This window comes from Pongo abelii, chromosome 11, assembly GCF_028885655.2.
Source record: "Pongo abelii isolate AG06213 chromosome 11, NHGRI_mPonAbe1-v2.0_pri, whole genome shotgun sequence".
In the NCBI taxonomy this organism is placed as follows: domain Eukaryota; kingdom Metazoa; phylum Chordata; class Mammalia; order Primates; family Hominidae; genus Pongo; species Pongo abelii.
Genome location: NC_071996.2, coordinates 136310300 through 136330841, shown reverse-complemented (window position 1 = coordinate 136330841; position 20542 = coordinate 136310300). Strand labels below are relative to the sequence as shown.

Genomic DNA, 20542 nt, shown 5'->3' with positions numbered 1-20542 from the left:
AGACTTTGTCTTTTAAAAAAAAAAAAATCTCTGGACAAAGAAAAGCCCTGCCCTGATGGCTTCTCTGGTGAAAAATGCACCAAACATTTAAGGAAAAACTAATCATAATCCTTCTCAAACTTTTTCCAAAAACTGAAAAGGAAGCAAGATTACCTATACTTCCTAACTAATTCTATGAAGCCAAAATTACCCTGGTATCAAAGTCAGACAAAGGCTCTAAAGAAAAATATAGACCAATATCCTTTATGAACACTGATGCAAAAATTCTTAACAAAATACTAGCAAAGCAAATTCAGCAATATATTAAAAAGATTATACACCATAATCCAAGTGGGATTTATTTATTCCTAGAATGCAAGGATGGTTCAAGGCACCAATATATGAAAATTGATCAATGTAATATACCATATTAATAAGGGGGGAAAAAAACACATTGTCATCTTAATTGACACAGAAGTAGTATCACACTTTCATAAGGGTCAAGAAACTAGGAATAGAGAGATCTAACTAAATATAATAAAAGCCATATATAAAAATCCCACAGTGGACATCATATTCAATAGTGAAAGACTGAAAGCTTTTCCTCTAACATCAGGAGCTAGGGAAGGATGCCCACTTTCACCACTTCTCTATTCAAGATAGTACTAAAGGTTCTAGTCAGAGCAACTGGGCAAGAAAAAAAAAAAGCATCCAAATTAGGAAGAAGTCTGTTCACAGATGATATAATCTTTTATGCAGAAAATTCTAGATTCTATTTTTCTAAAAACAGGTTAGAAGTAAAAAATAAATTCAGCAAAGTGGCAGGACACAAAGTCAACACTCAAAAATCAGTTGCATTTCTATACACTAACAATGAACAATCTGAAAAGAAAATTAGAAAAAAATTCCCCTTACAATAACATCAAAAATAATAACATACTTAGGGATTAACTAAGGATGTAAAAATCTTGTACAAAGAAAACTACAAAACACTGCTAAAAGAAATTAAAGACCTAAATAAATGGAAACACATCCATGTTCATGGAATGGAAGACTTAACATTGTTACAATGTCAGTACTACCCAAAGCAATTTACAGATTAAAGATAATCCCTATTAAAATCCCAATGACGCTTGCTGCAGAAACAGAAAAATCCCATCCTAAAATACATGCCAAGTCTCAAAAGATGGCAAATGGCCAAAACAATGTTTCTTTCTTGAAAAAGAGCAAGAGATCTATCATGCAACAATGACTACAGTTAACAACAATGTATTGTACTCTTAAAAAACACTGCCAAGTAGATTTTTAAGTGTTCTCACTATAAAAAATGATTAGTATGCTTGTTAATTAGCCGGACTTAACCATCCATAATATGTATGCATATTTAAAAACATCATGTCGTATACAACAAATATATAATGTATATGTCTTTTTTTGTTGTTAAGACAGGGTCCCTGTTACTCAAGTCAAGTGCTGTGCTCAATGCAGCCTCAACTTCCTGGGCTCTAGCAATTCTCCTGCCTCAGCCTCCCAAGTAGCTGGGACTACAGGTGCGTACCACCATGCCTGGCTTTTTTATTATTTGTAGAGACAGGGTCTCACTGTGTTGCCCAGGCTGGTCTCCAACTCTTGGACTCAAGTGATCCTCCCGCCTCAGACTCCCAAAGTGCTGAGATTACAGGCATGAGCCACCACGCCCAGCCCCTTATATGACAATTTAAAAATGTAATTAATAAAATTTTTTGGCCAGGCGCAGTGGCTCACACCTATAATCCCTCTTTGGGAGGCCAAGGTGGCAGAGGAAAGACAGGGAGTACCACTGACGGCCAGGAGTTCAAAACCAGCCTGGTCAACATAGCAAGAATTTGTCTCTTTTTTTTTCTTTTTAAAGATGGGGTGGGATCTCTTGGCTCGGCGCAATGGCTCATGCCTGTAATCCCAGCTACTTGGGTGGCTGAGGCAAGAGAATTGCTTGAACCCAGCAGGCAGAGGTTGCAGTGAGCCAAGATTGCCCCACTGCACTCCAGACTGGGTGACAGTGCAAGTCTCTGTCTCAAAAAAAGCGAGAGACAGGGTCTCACTATGTTGCCCAGGCTGATCTCAAACTCCCGGACTCAAGCAGTCCTCTGGTCTCAGCCTCCCAAGGAAACAGGATTACAGGCATGAGTCAGCGCACGTCAGCTGAGACCTCATCTCTAAAAAAGAAAAATAATTAGCTGAGTATGGTGGTGTGTGCTTGTTCTAAGGAGGCTGGGGTGGGATCACTGGAGCCCAGGAGTTTAAGGCTACAGTGAGCCATTATCATACCACTGCACTCCAGCCTGGGCAACAGAGCAAGAAAAAAAGAAAAGAAAAACAAAGCTGGAGGACTCACATTTCCTGATTTCAAAATTTATTACAAAGACAGAGTAATCAAAACAGTGTAATGCCAACATAAAGACAGACATACAGAACAATAAAATAGAACAGAGGGCCCCAAAGTGAACCAGAGTACATGGTCAAATATTTTGAAAAGGATGCCAAGACTATTCGATGGAAAAAGGACAGTCCTTTTAACAAATGGTATTTGGAAAATTGGATATCCACATGCAAAAGAATGAAATTGGATTCTTGCCGAACACCATATTCAAAAACTCAAAATGGATCAAAGACCTAAGTGCATGACCTAAATCTGTAAAACTCTCAGAAGAAAACACAGGGCAAATGCTTTATACAACATTGGATACAATAATGATTTCTAGGATATGACACCAAAGGCATAGGCAACAAAGCAAAAATAGACAAATTGGACTTCTTGAAAATTTAAAAAAAAAAAAGTGCATGACAAGACATTATCAGCAGAGTAAAAAGGCAACCCAAAGAATGGGAGAAAATATTTACAAATCATGTATCTTATAAGGGATTAGCATCCAGAATATATAGAGAACTAAAACTCAGCAACAAAAAAATTAACAACCCAATTAAAAAAAAAAAGGCAAAGGACTTGAATAGACATTTCATTTGTATAAGAAGGTATACAAATGGCTAATAAGCACATGAAAAGATGCTTAACATTCCTTATGATTAGGGAAATGCGAATGAAAACTACAATGAGATACCACCTCACACCCATTAGGATGGCTACTATTAAAAAAGTGTTGGAGAGAATTTGGTGAAATTAAAACCCTTGTGGACTGTTTTTGAGAATGTAAAATGGTACCGTCACTGTGGAAAATAGTATGGTAGTTCCTCAAAAAATTAAAAATATAACTACCACATGATCAAGCAATTCTGCTTGTTGGTATATACCCAAAAGGATTGAAAACAGGGTCTCAAAGAGATAGTTGTACCTTCATGTTCAAAGCAGTATTATTATTATTATTATTTTAAAGACAGGGTCTTGCTGTGTCACCCAGGCTGGAGTGCAGTGGTGCTATCACAGTTCACTGCAGCTTCCAACTCCTGGGCTCAAGTGATCCTCCTGCCTCAGTCTCCTGAGTAGCTGGGACTACAGGCACACACCATCCTACACCCAGTTAATTTTTAATTTTTTTTTTATAGAGACAAGGTCTCTCCATGTTTCCCACGCTGGTCTCAAACTCCTGGGCTCAAGCAATCCTCCCACCTCGGCCTCCCAAAGGGTCAGAATTACAGGTGTGAACCACCACACCTGGCCCATAGCAACATTATTCACAATAACTACAACATGAAAACAATCCAAGTGTCCATCAATAGATGAAATGGATAAGCAAAATGTGTTATATACACCTACAGGGGAATACTATTCAGTCTTAAAAAGGAAGGAAATTTTGATACATGCTACAACATGAACAAACCTTGAGGACATTATGCTAAGTGAAATAAGCCAGTCAAAAGACAAATACTGTACGATTCCATTTACATGAGGTGCTTGGAATAGTAAAATTCGTAGAAACAGATAGTATCATGGTAATTGCCAGGGACTGGAGGAAATGAGGAACTATTGTTTAATGTATACAGTTCCAATTTGGGAAGATGAAAAAGTATTTAATACCACTGAACCATACATTTAAAAATGGCTAAGATGGTAAATTTTAAGTGTATTTTAACAATATTTAAAATGAATAAAAAAAACAAAACCGTAAAATAAGCAAACAATCCAATTAGGACAGGAACAAAAAAGACATGAAACATGAAGAAAAACTTGAATGAAGAGGACAGATAGATGGCCAGTAAGAACATGCAAAGATGTTCAACATCATTAGCCATTAGGGAAATGTAATGTAAATTTAAAACCCCAGTGAGGTATCACTACACACCTCTCAGAATGGTTAAAACAGAAAAATAGCAACAACATCAAATGCTGATAAGGATGCGGAGAAACTGGATTGCTCATACATTGCTGGTGGGCATATGAAATGGTATAGCCACTCTGGGAAACAGTTTGGCGGTTTCTTTTAAAACTAAGCATACAACTACCATACAACTCAGCAAATGCACTCCTGGGCATTTAGCCCAGAGGAATGAACACTTATGTTCCCTCAAAAACATGTCCATAAATGTTTATAGCAGCTTTATTCATTATAGCCTCAAAACTTTAACAACCCAGATGTCCTTCAAGGGGTGAATGATTAAACAAACTATCGTAACATTCATATCACACAATACTACTCAGGAATAAAAATACACAAGCTATTGACATATGCAACAACCTCGATTAATCTCCAGAGAATTATGCTGAGTGAATAGAACCAATCTCCAAAAGTGTGATTCCATTCCATTCTTGCAATGACAAAATACAGAGCTGGAGAACAGATTAGTTATTGCTAGAGGCTAACAAAGGAGTTGGGGTAGAAGGGAAGCTCAGGTGGCTATAAAAGAGCAACCTGAACAATCTCTGTGGAGATGGAAATGTTCTGAATCTTTTTTTTTTTTTTTTTTTTTTTTGGAGGCACAGTCTCAACTGTGTCACACAGGTTAAAGTGCAGTGGCACAATCTCGGCTCACGGCAACCTCTGCCTCCTGGGTTCAAGTGATTCTCATGCCTCAGCCACCCAAGTAGCTCGGACTACAGGCGCATGCCACCACATCCAGCTAATTTTCATATTTTTAGTAGAGATGGGGTTTCACCATGTTGGCCAGTCTGGTCTTGAACTCCTGGTCTCAAGTGGTCCACCCACCTTGGCCTTCCAAATGCTGGGATTACAGGCATGAGCCACCACAATCAGCCATGTTCTGAATCTTGACCATACAAATGTCAATGTCCCACTTGTGTTACTGTACTATAGTTCTGCAAGAGGTTACCACTGGGGGAAGCTGTGTAAAGGGTATATGGAATCTCTCTGTATTATTCCTTATAATTACATATATAGCTATGATTATCCCAAAATAAATTTGGTTAAAACACACACACACACACACACACATACACACAAGCCCTGCTCTTGTGTATCTTACCAGAGTGTAAACAATGAACAAATATGTAAAATGCCAGGTAGTAATAAATGCTGTGAAGGAGAATAGGCAGGGTAAGGGGACTGAGAGTGCAAGGGGAGTTAATTCATTGGAGAGAGCTCACAGGGTGAGCACACAGTAAAATGCTATCATTAAAATTACACTAATATGAAGTGATCAACCAATTTCAGGGTAACAGGATAGATTTCAAAAGCAGAAATGAAGAATCAACAAATATCCTTTATAGATAGCATTCTGTGCCCATTCTAATCGAACTTACACACCACACAAATCTTCTAAGGGATTCATTTGTAATACAGTACTATCTTTTATCTGACATTCTTAGTAGTTCTCTACCATTTTTATCAACTCCACTTGAAAAAAAAAAAAAAACCGTCAAGGTCCTCCAACACTACTGCTGCCATCACCTTTTCAGAGTCAGGGAAACGGAAACACAGAGAAGGTGAGTAGGCTACCTCCCTACTTAACCAACTGAGATGCCAGAGCTGAGCATCTTACATTTTGCTTAAGTTTTAAAAAGTCTTAAACATTTGCTTAAATATTATCCCTGTCATATTTGTCATCACATTTCTGCCTTGTATTCAATTTTTTTTTTTTTTTTTTTTTTTAAGACAGAATCTCACTCTGTCACCCAGGCTGGAGTGTAGTGGCGTGATCTTGGGTCACTGTAGCCTCTGCCTCCTGGGTTCAAGTGATTCTCCTGCCTCACCCTCCCAAGTAGCTGGGATTACAGGCACCTGCCACCATGTCCAGCTAATTTTGTATTTTTAGTAGAGATAGAGTTTCACTATGTTGGCCAGGCTAGTCTCGAACTCCTGACTTCAGGTGATTCGCCCACCTCGGCTTCACAAAGTGCTGAGATTACAGGTGTGAGCCACCACGCCAGGCTGTATTCAAATTATTTTTACATAGGTTGACTATCTCTAATACAAAAATCTGAAATCCAAAATGCTCTAAAATCTGAAACTTTTTGAGCATCACACAAAGGAAACGTTCAATAGAGCATTATGGAATTTGGATTTTCAGATTAGGGATGCTCAACTGGTATATACAATGCAATTATTCCAAAATCGGGAAGAAATCTAAAAACATCTGAAATCGGAAACACTTCTAGTCTGCGTATGTGTGTGCGTGTGTGCTTGCTGACTTCTTTTTCTACTATAATTTAAATTAAACAAATCCTTTCTTAGAGATTCTGGAGGTAATGGCACACACTTCAGTACTTAAAGGAGAAAGGAACGACTTGCCTTGAATTTCTCCCTGAGGATCTTTGTAATACCACTTCTGCATTGCTTCATGCATCAATGGAATCGACACTCCTTTAGCTCTGTGCTCCTGCAGTTTTGATGCCAATCTTTCATCATCTAGTGCACTGTCTTGGAGATAAGCCACCATTTTCTCAGCTTGCTAATAACAGAAAAACAAAAATCAAGGAAACAAATGATCCTAAATTAGTACTTGTACACATAATAACAGTGCCTCCCCCTTTTTTTTGGACTACTTGATCTATGAAAGTCACTATGCAAAGAACATAGCAGGTAACTTCTCCCAACAATGCCATGAAACAGGTACTATCCCCATTTTACAGAGGGGGAAGCTAAGGCTCAGAGATGCCAAGTCTTGCTCAAAGTCTCAAAATTACTAATCAAATCAACTAAGATTAAAACAAACACTGTTCTGGATCAAACCCCAGGGTTCAAATCAACACTAGTAAGAGTACTTTGTTTGTTTTTAATAGAGATGAGATCTCATCACATTACCCAGACCGTTCTTGAACTCCTGGGTTCCAGCGATCCTCCTACCTCAGCCTCCCCAAGCAGCTGGGACTACAGGACACGCACCACCTTGCCTGGCTAAGAGTACTTTTTAAACTAATAAGCTGTTGGTCAACTCTAAATGGTATAAACTAAACCTGTAAAAAGAATGTTAATAGAACAAAAGGCTCAATTAATACAATTATAAATAAAATCTTTTACAAGTTTTACTAAGACACTATCTCGCTTTTTCCTTTCTTCAGCATTTCCTGCCACTAACCATCCCACCCCAAAGGGAAGAGAAATTCTTTCGTAGAAAAGCAAGCTATCACTTACTTTACATATAACAATGGTATACACAATCTTAGGGAAATTTAGAGACATGAATAAGATGTTAATGCTCTGAGAGTTTAACTATTTTCCCTGTTGTACTTGAAGCAAAAAATACAGAAGATACAGTGACCATCCACAGCTGCTTGTATTCACCATTTTTGGCATTCCATTAATGTCCAAAAAGAAAAAAGAAAAGTAAATAGCTAAGGGCAACCTAAGAGCAAAAAATAACCTGACATAATGACTACTACATAGCAGAAACTTATAAGCATGAAATGATTTGAAAGACAATTACTTGTACAAATAAACACTAAATATCCAATTTTTCCAGTACTTAAAATCTAGTGACAAAAGTTTTATATTTGAATATTCATGTAATGCCTGCTAATTTTTATGGCAGTTTAAGAGGAGACAAAAAGAATTAACAGGATTTTTACCTGCTCCAAATGTTTGAGACCTTCTTCATCATCAGGTTCTGTGGAAACACTGCCCATACCAGGAGCACCTACAACTGGCGTTTCAACTGGCCGGAGGGTAGGACTAGGATTGGGAACAGGAGGTGGAAGTATGAGAAGAGGAGAGGCTGTATCTGAAGGAATCTGCGACAGGGGCTGCTGGACATCAGCAACCATTTCTAGGGGGAAAAAATCAGATGAAAATCCTTTGAAATACAGAGACTTCTGTGAAGGCTAACTACATTATCAAGTCGCACAGCCTGCTAAATGGGCCAAACAGAAAATGCGAGCCCTGTCATGAACAGTGAAGCTAACTTCTATGGAGAAACGTAATATTCCTTCCTAGAACGACAAAATTACCTACACAGAATGACAAAAGATAAGAGTTACAAGGTATCTAAAAGGCGCTTCTCCAGGGCTTACCTGTGTCACCAGAGCATCTACCCAGTTATAGGCTGACCTCTTAGAAACAATCAGTCTAATCCTTTCTTCATAACATATCTCCAATTGTAAAAGTTATCAATGCACCCTAAATCTTCTCAAAGATATGTCATCTCTCATCAAAACCTTTACTGAAAATATCAATGATTATGCTCAGTAAGTACCTGTTTCAAGTCATGATTAATGTAATTCAATATATTCCATGTTGTAGGATAATGAGAAGCACTTGGAGTCTACCTGTACAGTGCAGGATGTTCTTCTCAATAGGAATACAAATTATAAAAGAGGTTCTGTCTTGGTTCCTATTTCTAACCTCTCAGTGTGCAGGCTCTTAAGAAGGAAAAGGGGGATGGAAGTAATTAGGTATAATTGCAGTTTCCCCTTTGAAATCTTGTTTGTTCAATTACAGATAGCTTCTCCAAATTCCTGCTCCTCTCACTGACTCATTCTTTGCCATACTTTTTAAAAGGACAGTCTATACATGCTGTCTCCACTTTACTCACACCTGCTATAAGGGGACTTCTACTCTCACCTCTCCCGTAAAGCTCCTCTCTCAAAGATAAGCAGTGACACAAAGTTGCCAAATACAATGACTTTTCCTAGTCTTCCTCATCCAATCTCTTAGTAGTATCTGACATTATCAACTCAATTCTAAGCTAAAACATTCCCATTCCTTAGTTTCCCTGCACTCTACTCTCCTATCTCTACTTTTACCTCTGAGGATTTTTCTCTGGTTCCTCTTCCTCTACCCTTTAAAAATGGGAATTACTCAAAGTTCTTTTCTTCTTAACCCTAATAAGTATATGCAATCTTTTCAATTTTCATTCTCTCTAGCCCTAACCTATTCCCATCTAGCTACAGTCCCTCATTCACAACTGCTCTCTCACCAACCTCACTTAACTTCTTCTCATCAACACCTCAGAACCAGTGTTCAAAACTGAATTTATCTCTCCTCTCCCCAGTGTGCTCCTCTATGGTGAACGGCACCATAATCCTCTCAGGCTTTTTGGCTCTTCCCTCTTCTTTTCATGTGAATGGCACCATAATCCTCTTATAATCCTCTTTGGCTCTTCCCTCTTCTTTACCCTGATATCCAGTCAATGACTGAGTCCTGACAGTTTCTAATTTAAAATCTCATCTGCCACAACTTCCCTTTACAGGTGTACTATCTACCCCACAGTGACTGCTCAGGAGTCTAAGCGGTCACAGTGAAGCCAAACTGTCATCACAAGATAGTCTACACCCCGCTGTCAAATCCATGTTCTAACCATGTTTCCCAATATCCTCCTCTTCACACTTCATATTTCATCAAATAAAAACAAGAGGTGATTTCCTGCCCAAGCCTGGATCAGTCCCACTTCTTCACTTTAGCTTTCACTGCTCCCTAGTACTGGAATGCCTTCTCCCAATTCATCTAGCTACACTTACCTCCAAATTCTACTTATTATTCCAAGATGTGTTCAGAGACCACCTACTTCCTGAAGCATCCCAAGAGTCTGCCAACAGTGAACCCTTATCTTACTTTTTGCCCTGGAATAGTGATATATGCACACTTTATCTCCTCTACACACTATAAATCTGGAGTTTTGACCTTTAATGTACATCTATGAAGCCTTCTCAGAATATACATATCTAGACTTGATCCAAGAATTTCCTGAATAAGGCTTCAAGCACGTACATTCAAAAGAATGTACCACAGGTAGTTCTGGGGCATATCCTACTACAAATCAAAGTGTCTCAAAGATATACCAGTCTCACAGTCCCTGCTATGTAGAGCACAGATTCAAATACTTGCTGAGCTAACCAGGAAGCTAAGGGCAGGAGGATCACTTGAGCCCAGGAGTTCGGATCCAGCCTGAACAACATAGTGAGGCCCTGTCTCATTTTTGTTGTTGTTTTGTTTTTAGAGACAGGGGTCTTGCTATTGCTATGTTGTCCATGGTGTTCTCAAACTCCTGGGCTCAAGTGATCTCCCCCATTTTAGCTTCCTGAGTAGCTGGGATTACAAGCACGTGCCATCACACCCAGTTAATCCCATCTCTTTAAAAAAAAAATCAGCTTTGTTCTAGACATTTAAAAAATTGAAAAATTCTTGGTTTGAGCTCTCAAAATATTAGTCTACTGGGAAAACAAGGTAATAAACATCTTTATGATATTATAATGCTATGTTAGAAATAAGCCTGGTTGTTTAAGAAACAAAGGAAGACACCTACCCTAGTTTGGGGGCTTTGGGTGGAAGAGAGTTTCAAGAACAGAGAAAAGGATGTGCTAAGCTATGAATCCTAGAAAACAGGAGACATTTCAGGACCTAAAAGGCTTTGAGGCTGGTGAGTAGAATGTGAGGGAGGTAAAGAGGCTGGCAATGAAACTGCACAAAGGGAAGCAGATGCCAGATTGTGCAGTGTCTCATATGCCACGTTAAAGGGTATCAATTTTTATGGTAAATGAATCAAGTAACCCTTCAACATCAGGCATTACAATGACATTTTTAAATACCTACAAGAAGAAACATGGACAAGAGCATTAATATTGCCAAATTAAGTGTATGAGCAACTTAAACCAATACATTAACAACTGAAAGAGATATATTTTAAGCTTATTCTGCCACAGATTCACATATGTTCTCTTCTTGGCCTCTTAGAACAATGGCATTTTGGTGTGTCATCTGGTAATTTAAGCTGGGCACATAATTAGTCAACACATGAAAGGAAGGTAACTGTCTAATATGAGAATCAAACTAATGCAAAGGATATGACACCCAGTTCACTAGTAATGACAGGGTGGCTATGTCATAACACCTTAGGACATGAGATTCCAGAGCTCCACCCTTGCAGATTCTAACTCTGTTTTGGTAATTCTGAGATGGACACATACGTGAGAAGCACTGTTTGACTGGGTTCACTGGCAAAATAATCTATTCCGATAATTCACCCACTAAAAGCAGTTCTAGGAGGCATAAGCAGAAGCCTGTCTTATCAGTGATCACTGGTCTCAGCAGAATCCTATTTTAGCTTGTCTATTCCCACAAATACATACCATCCCCTCTGCTGGGCACTTTGGCTGGTAGACTATTTTCCATCCGAGTCTCCTCTTCAGCTTTTTCCATTTGCTCAGTTTTTGGTTCATCTTTCCTCTCCAACTGTGATGCTTCCTGAGACTGATGGTCTGAAGGAGTACCTGGTCTAGCAGATGATGATGAGGTCTGGGGAGTTTCCTCACTAGCCTCTGGAACACGAAGTAATCTTAGTTGAACGTAGGAAAGTTTTGGTTTGATGGAGGAAAAAAAAAGGCAAAGGGCAAGAAGATGCCTTACCAACTCCTACTCTATCTGTTTTCTCTCCTTCTTTCTTATTTGTCTTATCGGGTTCTTTGGCCTCTTCATTATGGCTACCCTCAGAGTCAGAGCACTCCTCCCCTTCGTCCACAGGCCGGAAGTCCATCTCCTGCTCTTCTGGAATAGGCTCTTTCTGTACTTTCTGTAGCAAGAGAATAAAACCAAAGATCAACAGCAGATTTGGCTTTGGTATAAGGTTAATGCTGGTCATGACATTTAAAACACGTTTCTTACTTTTAGAGAGAGGAATGCTCCAGATGAGTCAAATGTGCCCATTTCTTCTTCAGCATCCTCTAAGCACCATTCGGGCAAGCTATCCCTGTCATCATCTATGCTCCCACTGCCAGAGCGAACCCTTCGGTAACCCCGTTCATCATCTCTATCTCGAAAATCAAACTCGAACCTTCGACGTCGTTCCATGTGTTCCCGCCAGCCTGCAGAACGAGGGCCATCTGAGATGAGAAGGAGGACACAAACCTTAGAAAAGTTTTATGACAGTATTTGAATAAGAAAATCAGGAATAGAAAATAAAGGAGAAAACTACAAGTGACCACAAACTCAAATGGACTGACCTAGTAAAGAGAACAACATTAGGCAACTAAATGAAGTTCAGAGTTCAGAGTATACACACCATTACGAGATGACAACAGTACTTAAGTACTGAGCCATGCAACATACTCTAAAGCTTTAAAAGATAAATCTAAAATGAAGCACATTTAAAGGACACTGTATTCCAAGTACGCACTTCTAATAAGTCCTAGGTACCTGACTAAAATACTGATTAGCCGCCAACTCCTCACCCAGACTTAATGCACTAGACATCCTTCCATACTGAAGTTTATGCCTTCCTTTTGCCCAATCTTAAAGCATTTTCTTTCTTCCCATGAAAATATCATTGTTTGTGGATAAAATCAGCTCCCTGTGTCGATTTATATCAAACTCATCATGCCTATTTATTAATGCCAGGTTCCTACTTGTAATTCTGATCCTCCCCCAAAAATTCACGAAATTACAGCGCTCAAAGTTGTCACAGAGATTTTATGAAGTTCACTATCCTAATTCTATAGTTTAAGAAGAAACTAAAACTTTGCCAGCAGAAGTAACTCGCACATGGCAAAGTAGAACTAAAATCCAATTCTGCACCCTCTGCTGCTTGTTTCACAATAACATGCTTACTCTCCCTTCTTTCTCATCTCTTAATTCTCCCTATCCATATAATACCCCTACGGACATTCCTAAATCTACATTTCCCAACAGAAGAAAAGACTGCCTAATAATAAGAGATCCTACTTAAGATATTTTTCTAAAAAAAAGAAAGGGAAACTCTTGCTAAAATCTGACAGACCTGAATCTAAAAGAGTCTTAAAAAGAAAAGCAGGCTTTAACCTATTAGAATTTTCCATCCTTGATTGCTTTCTCTGTGGGGGATAAGAAAAAGAAATGTGGCCAGAGCTAAATGTTCTCACTATTGAGACAAAATTTGCAAAAACCAGCAATCTAAAAATCAAATTGGAAAACAAAGGGCAAAACGTTAAAATGCCAAATACAGGTAGCATCTGATAAGCCACTCACAAAAAGAAATCTTATTCCCACACTCCTATCCCTTCATATAAAAACAACAAAACACTATTTACTACTTCCTATGAGAATTAAGGAATTTTATACTGAGACTGCTTACATGGAAACCTAGAGCCATTATGTGAAAAGAGTCTTCATGATCAAATGAATTCCAGAGCCCTCTCTACTGCTTTCATTTCTAACAGTCTAAACGCACATCATGATACGAATCTATCCTTCTAGATACCTGGCTCATGTTTCTCCTCTTACTGAGTTTCCTAGGTTCAGCTCCCAGACTAGATGCCTCCCTGTCCTTAATGGTCCCACCTCCATACACATCCAGCCGGAAGCCCTACTTTATATCCCATAATGTTATCTTATCAGTAGTTCATAAAATTTTACTCACGAAACTAAACATAGCAAGTAAGACATGCAAGGTACTTATTAAGGCTGACTGCTGATTTACAGACCCTACATCTAAAGTTGGATACTATTTTCATAAAGTCAGTTAAAATAATTTAAAGTTTTACTCAAATCTTAATAAAAGATTAACCATAAACTAACACGTTAAGAGTTAACATATGAAAACTGCTATAATCAGGCTATACTTTGAATGTACTGCGTTTAAAAAGTGAATTGTATTCTTTTTTAAAATGCATTTACACTGTTTTTTCAGACCCATATATCTTTATATCCCCCAAACTGTATTTTAAAAATATATGGATTTCAGCCACAGGTGTGACTGAAAAAATATATATGTATATGGATTAAAAGTTCTGGAAGATACACAAGTTGATGACAAAAATGACATGAAAGTCAAATATTAGGGGGAAAGAAAGATTTAGAAAAGATGAGAAGATAATATATAACCAAATTCTAAGTTGTTGGGTGGGAGGTACTTTGTTAAACTCCCTTTAATAGAATCAACATCAGACATTTGGGCTCAAAAAACACTGTTCATCTTCCAAAACATTCACCTTGTTTGTTTTTGACCAGCTGGAATTTCTTTTCTCTCTCAGACCAGATCCCATCCATTCTTCACTGAATGCTTGTTGGGAACATAGTCTACAAACCCTCTGCCTACGGACAAGCTCAGCATAAAATGCAGTGATGCCTTTTAGAGAACTCTAACATCTGGCCCAGGACACAGACTAATCAAAATTGTCTAGACCTTGTGATGTAAACAATGCCCACTAATGACAGAAAACCCACCCAAGAGGCAGCCATGAAGAGTTGGTATAAAAGCATCCTAACTCTACCCAAACATCAACTTCAGTATGTTTCTATCTACCTACCACTTCCTTAAAATATTCTGAATGCCTGTTATAATGTCTACCCAGATCTAAGCTAGTGGTTTTGCTAATAACTTGATTTTTAAAAGTGAAAACAGTTTACATTATCATAATTTCCTGTATTAAAGGTAAGCCTCTCTGGCACATGGTTGATAAAATACTGTCATACACATGAAATTCATAGGGCATGCACATATACTCTTGTGTGCTTCAGTTTTGCATGACCCCACAACTGGAACTACAGTTGCATCTGAACTACAGTTGCATCTGATTATCATGAGGCATGGAATCAGCACTGTGGTACAGGATGAACTTTAACACAAAGCACTAGTGTCTTCAATTACTAGCATATCTAATGTCCAAGAAGAACAGTTTGAAGCATTTTTAAGAGACAAACAGAAGAACTTTAAAAACGACTAATCACTACTATTCTCTCTCCTTCTTCTAAAGTTAGAAGGACATAAGAATGAACTTGTGATTATGTTTCTGACCTAGGTTTAAAGCTTATTCTTCAAATAAGGTTAAATGACATTTTCAAAAGGGAAAAAATGAAAGAATAAACCCTTTCTTGTTAGGAAAAAACACTCATTGTTGGAGAGGGAAGTACATATTTCAAGTGTGTAATTTTTACACATTTATACATCTTAAAGAATGCTGAAAAAAGATTCAAAGATTTAAAGGTAGACAAAACTGAACGAAACCCTCATTTCTGCAGTTGAGAGCAGGTGCTTCCCATTAAACTACACTATTTGCCCCAGAAAAATAGAAAAGTGATTTCAATCAACTGAATAGATGTAGGAAATTTTTATGTTGCAATTTTTTCTAGTAATAAAACTGTGACAGCATAAATAATATGAATCCTCCCCCACATTTTTTAAGCCAGTTTATCTTTTTCATTTAATCCCTATTTCCACCAAACTTTCCCTTATTTCAGTCCCTGTGTGCCTTTACTCAACAGAATTCTTACCAGGACTGTGAGGTCGCCACCTCTCTCCATCCCTCCTTGATCCAGCTAGTCGCCAACCTCCATCTTCATCTTCTCCATTTTGTTCCTCTCTAAAGATGCGCCAATTTTCACTTTCTGAGCGTATAAATTCATGCTTTCTCCCTACTGATGTTGGTCCACCTTCCTCAAAATTTGGTCTCCCTGTAAAGAAAATAATACGGTAAGTAAACATGAGCCTCTGCCAGTATAGACTTTGAAAACAAACTTCACAGCTCAAATCAAGCTTTCCTGCAAATGAGTCCATTTCAATATTCAGAAAAAATCACTAAAGTAACAGTGGGTGTATGTATATATTATTAGACACGTTTCTTAAAGCTGAATGTTCACAGACTGGGCAATTTTTTTAAACAAAAATATTATGTACAGTTTTTTTTTGAAAAGGCATGCAATGAAAAGTCCATCTTCCTACACAAGACCCTCAGAGTCGTACTCCCCAGAAGGAACCATCACCAAGTTTCTTATAAAGTCTTCCAAACACTGTCCGTGGGTACACTTACACATGTATACATAGCTCCCTCTTCCACACACACAAACGCCACTCTCAGGATGTTATAAATGTTGCTTTGTTTGCTGTTTTCACTAACAGTGTATCTTGCCAATCCTTCCTTACTAGCACATACTTTTTAAAGTTATACGATATTTTTCATCATACAACATACTTTATATAACCAACACCTACTGGTGATTCTGCCTAAACATGATATCTGTACATTTCAGGCTCTCTTTCATTCCAAAACAGATTATAAACTGAAAAGCAGGCCGCGTGGTGGCTCACGCCTATAATCCCAGCGCTTTGGGAGTCCGAGACGGGCAGATCACGAGGTCAGGAGTTGGGAGACCAGCCTGGCCAATATGGTGAAACCTCGTGTCTACTCAAAATACAAAAATTAGCTGGGTGTGGTGACAAGTGCCTGTAATCCCAGCTACTCAGGAGGCTGAGGCAGGAGAATGGCTTAAACCCGGGAGGCAGAGGCTGCGGTAAGCAGAGATCGCGACACTGTACTCCAGCCTGGGCGACAGAGCAAGACTCCGTCTCAAAAAAAAAAAATCGAAAAGTAGTATAACCTCATTTACTCTAGCACCTAATACAATACAGGCATACCATAAATTGCTTTTGGACAGAATTTAAAGCTAAGCTATGTCTAACCTAATGTCTCAAAAGTTACATTAATGTCAAGAGAGCCTGGTATACCAAATAAACTAAACTGGTATTTTAAAAGGACAAGATCATTCTAAATTGTGCAAACAAATTCTTCAGTCAACATTCCACATGTGCTAACATATATAACTCATAACATTTATAAAATCTCACATCAAAATAGTTGAAAATCCAGAATAACATACATTGATGTCCTCAGTTTATAACAATAAAAGTTCATGTTCTCATAATGACAAACTCAATCCTTTTAATTAATCCATACTAAAAGTAAAAAAATAATTGAACAACAGCATATGAAAATGAAATTCTAATTTCTGGTCATTCTGTTATATTCCATCTTACATATATTGAGATTCAGCATCCTGCTTGCCCATATGGTTGTTAGTCTGCTACTAGGTATCACTCTACTGAAAGATAAAATATCTTGGGAGAATGGAAGACATGATCTGCTGCTTTCTTATTGTGGTGGGCAGCCTCCAAGAGCTCACCAACAGTCCCTGACTGCTGATCTCTGTGGAATCCTCTACCCCTAATTATGAGCTGGACTAACATAATGCAGCTGAAGTGATGAGATGCCACTTACAATATTAAGGAAGACTGTAGTTTCCATCTTGGACACTTTCTCTGAAGGACACTAGTTGCCATGTAGTGACACAGACCTCGTGGAGAAGCTCGCATGGCAAAGAACTGAGACTTACCACCAGAAACATGAGTGAGTCTGGAAGTGGATCAAACCCCAGATGAGCTTTAAGAGACTGCAGCATGGGCTGACACCTTGAGTGCAGCCTTAAAAGAACCCTGGGCCAGAACCACCCAGCTAGGCTAAGCTGCTTCTAGATTCCCAACCCACAGAAACTGAGATAATAAATGTTTGCTGTTTTGAACCACCAAGCAAGGGTTTTATTATCTATGACCTTGCTCTTACCTGCAGGATGTGTCTGGAATGTCAGAACTATATTCTGGCTTTCCTTGGTTTATTAGTCCATTTTGCATGGCTATAAAGGAATACCTGAGGCTGGGTAATTTATTAAAAAAAAAAAAAGAAGTTTATTTGGCTCGTGGTTCTGCAGGCTATACAAGCATGGCACCAGCATCTGCCTGGCTTCCAGTGAGACCTCAGGAAGCTGTTACTCATTGTGGAAGGTGAAGTGAGAGCAAGTATGTCACATGGTGAGAGAGGGAGCAAGAAAGATGACAGAGATCCCAGACTCTTGAACTCATTACAGTGGGGAGGGGATGAGGGATCCACCCTCATGACCCAAACACCTCCCACCAGGCCCCACCTCCAACACTGGGGATCACATTTCAACATGAGATCTGGAGGGGACAAACATCCAAACTATATCACTTGGTTTACCAGAGAAGTCATAATCTAAATCTATTGTAGTTATTATGTAATATCTGATATATCAAAAACTATATTGCAGCTTTTAGAAATTATTTTGTGGCCGGGCGCAGTGGCTCACGCCTGTAATCCCAGCACTTTGGGAGGCTGAGGCGGGCAGATCACGAGGTCAGATCAAGATCATCCTATCTAACACGGTGAAACCCCGTCTCTACCAAAAATAGAAAAAATTAGCCGGGCATGGTGGCAGGCACCTGTAGTCCCAGCTAGTCAGGAGGCTGAGGCAGGAGAATGACGTGAACCTGGGAGGTGGAGCTTGCAGTGAGCCCAGATCACGCCACTGCACTCCACCCCGGGTGACAGAGCAAGGCTCCATCTCAAAAAAAAAAAGAAATTATTTTGTGTAAGTAGCTAGAACCTCAGGCACATGCCACCACACTCGGCTAATTTTAAAATTTCCTTTCATTTAAAATTTCCTTTCATTTCATTTAATTTTTGCAGAGATGGGGGTCTTGCTATGTTGTTTAGGTTGGTCTTGAACTTCTGGCCTCAAGTGATCCTTCTGCCTTGACCTCTTAGTAAATTATGTAGAAGGGCACTTCTGTATAATTTATTCAGTTTCTTCGTCACTTATTTCCAACTGTTGCCCTAAATAGGCTTTTTAAAAATGTGATCACGTTATGAGAAAATCCTATCCATTGAATTTCAGGGATGCTGAATTTCAGGGAGCTAAATTTTTGATCCTTGTATGTAATTGTTACTGGTACATAAGTAAATTTTGTTGATACTACAAGTAAAAAACTAGATCTGAGGCTGGGCGTGGTGGCTCACGCCTGTAATCCCTGCACTTTGGGAGGCCGAGGCGGGCGGATCACCTGAGGTCAGAAGTTCGAGACCAGCCTAACCAACAGGGAGAAACCCCGTCTCTACTAAAACACAAAAAAATTAGCCGGGCATGGTGGCGCATGCCTGTAATCCCAGCTACTCGGGAGGCTGAGGCAGGAGAATCGCTTGAACCGGGTGGCAGAGGTTGCGGTGAGCCAAGATCGCACCACTGCACTCCAGCCTGGGCAACAAGAGCGACACTCCGTCTCAAACAAACAAACAAAAAAACACCTAGATCTGAGTTAGTAAACAAAAAAAAAAAAAGAAATTATTTTGTGTAAATAATCACTTAGTAACAAAATTTAAGCTCCCTTATAGAAATTTCTGAACAAGTATTGTTCAAAATGGCTTGAACCAATATTCATGTAGAATGGTTTGGAACTAGTATTCGTGTAAATTCAGGCTACTTCATTCTCCACAACACCTCTACCCCTTCTTTTACAAATGAGGAACTGCGTCTTCACTAGTCAAGGTGTATAGATAAGAACTGGACCCCAAAAAAAGAATAAAAAACAAATAATTAAAAAATAAATAAATAAACAAAATAAGCAACAATAATAAACAAAACAAACAAAAAATAATTGGAGCCAGAATCTGAAACCAGGTCTAATGACTCCAAATCTCATCATTCTTTCTTTGGTGTTGCTTTCCTCTTTATCTTCAAATTTTCTGCCTCAAATCCTTTTTGGAATAAAGAATGCAGAATTGGTCATTCAAACTTTATGAGCTACAAGTTTTCCAACAGTTTGAGAATCACAAGGTTGTTTTAAATTTGTTTCTCTTTTGTTAGTACAGCCACATTTCTCATCAAGCCATATAAATTCTGCCTCCAGGGGCCGTGCTCATTTTCATAAGGGTGAAAAGACCTCAAGAACTTTTAAGTGGACTTCACTCATCTCCCCACCTCTTTAAGAAAACATTTTTTAAAAGTACACTAATCACAAATGTACAACTGACACAGTTTTCATAAAGCAAATACATATAATTTAACTACCACCTTAGATTTTTAAAAAAAGATTTTAAGGAGCCTCAAAAATCTTCATGTGTCCTCTCAATCAGCCCTTCTCAAGATAAACACTATCCTAATTTCTAGCCCCAAATATTAGCTTTGCCTGCTTTTAAACTTTTTTATAAAATGGAATATTCATTTATATCTGGCTTCTTTTGCTGAACATTATGGAAGATTCATTCTCCTTGCACAGGGGCCATGCTAATCTCTGTATCGTTCCAATTTTAGTGTATGTTGTATCGTTCCAATTTTAGTGTATGTGCTGCCGAAGCAAGCACGTGAGATTCATTCTCATTGTTACAGGGAATATTTTGGCCTTTTACATGGCTGTACAGGATCTCACTGCATAAACAAACCACACGGTATTACTCTTATGCTACTGCTTAGAAACATTTAGGTTGTTTTCTACCTTTTTGCTATCATAAGAATTGTGCTTCTATGAATATTCTTGGACATGAGTTTTGGTAAGTATATGTTTGCATTTCTGTTGGGTATATACTTAGCATCAAAACTGCTAGGTCACAGTATGCTCAACTTTGTTGACTACTACTAAATATTTT

General features: G+C 38.6%; 1 protein-coding gene and 1 pseudogene across 19 annotated transcripts in view; both read right to left on the bottom strand.

Annotated features, from left to right (window-relative positions):
- GIGYF2 (GRB10 interacting GYF protein 2) overlaps window positions 1–20542 on the bottom strand; it is a 161424-nt gene that overhangs the window by 55443 nt on the left and 85439 nt on the right. For 11 of the 19 annotated variants that reach the window (XM_009238232.4, XM_002812994.6, XM_054549998.2 and 8 more), the window contains 6 exons: window positions 15546–15725; window positions 11964–12181; window positions 11709–11871; window positions 11432–11620; window positions 7937–8133; window positions 6660–6819 (listed from right to left, as the gene is read on the bottom strand). In XM_009238232.4, coding sequence (XP_009236507.2) covers window positions 6660–6819; window positions 7937–8133; window positions 11432–11620; window positions 11709–11871; window positions 11964–12181; window positions 15546–15725 — 1107 coding nt within the window. The remainder of the gene's footprint in view (window positions 1–6659; window positions 6820–7936; window positions 8134–11431; window positions 11621–11708; window positions 11872–11963; window positions 12182–15545; window positions 15726–20542) is intronic. The other 8 variants (XM_009238236.4, XM_063713127.1, XM_024243252.3 and 5 more) reach the window with 1 other exon arrangement.
- LOC112132449 (U6 spliceosomal RNA) lies at window positions 20143–20231 on the bottom strand (annotated as a pseudogene).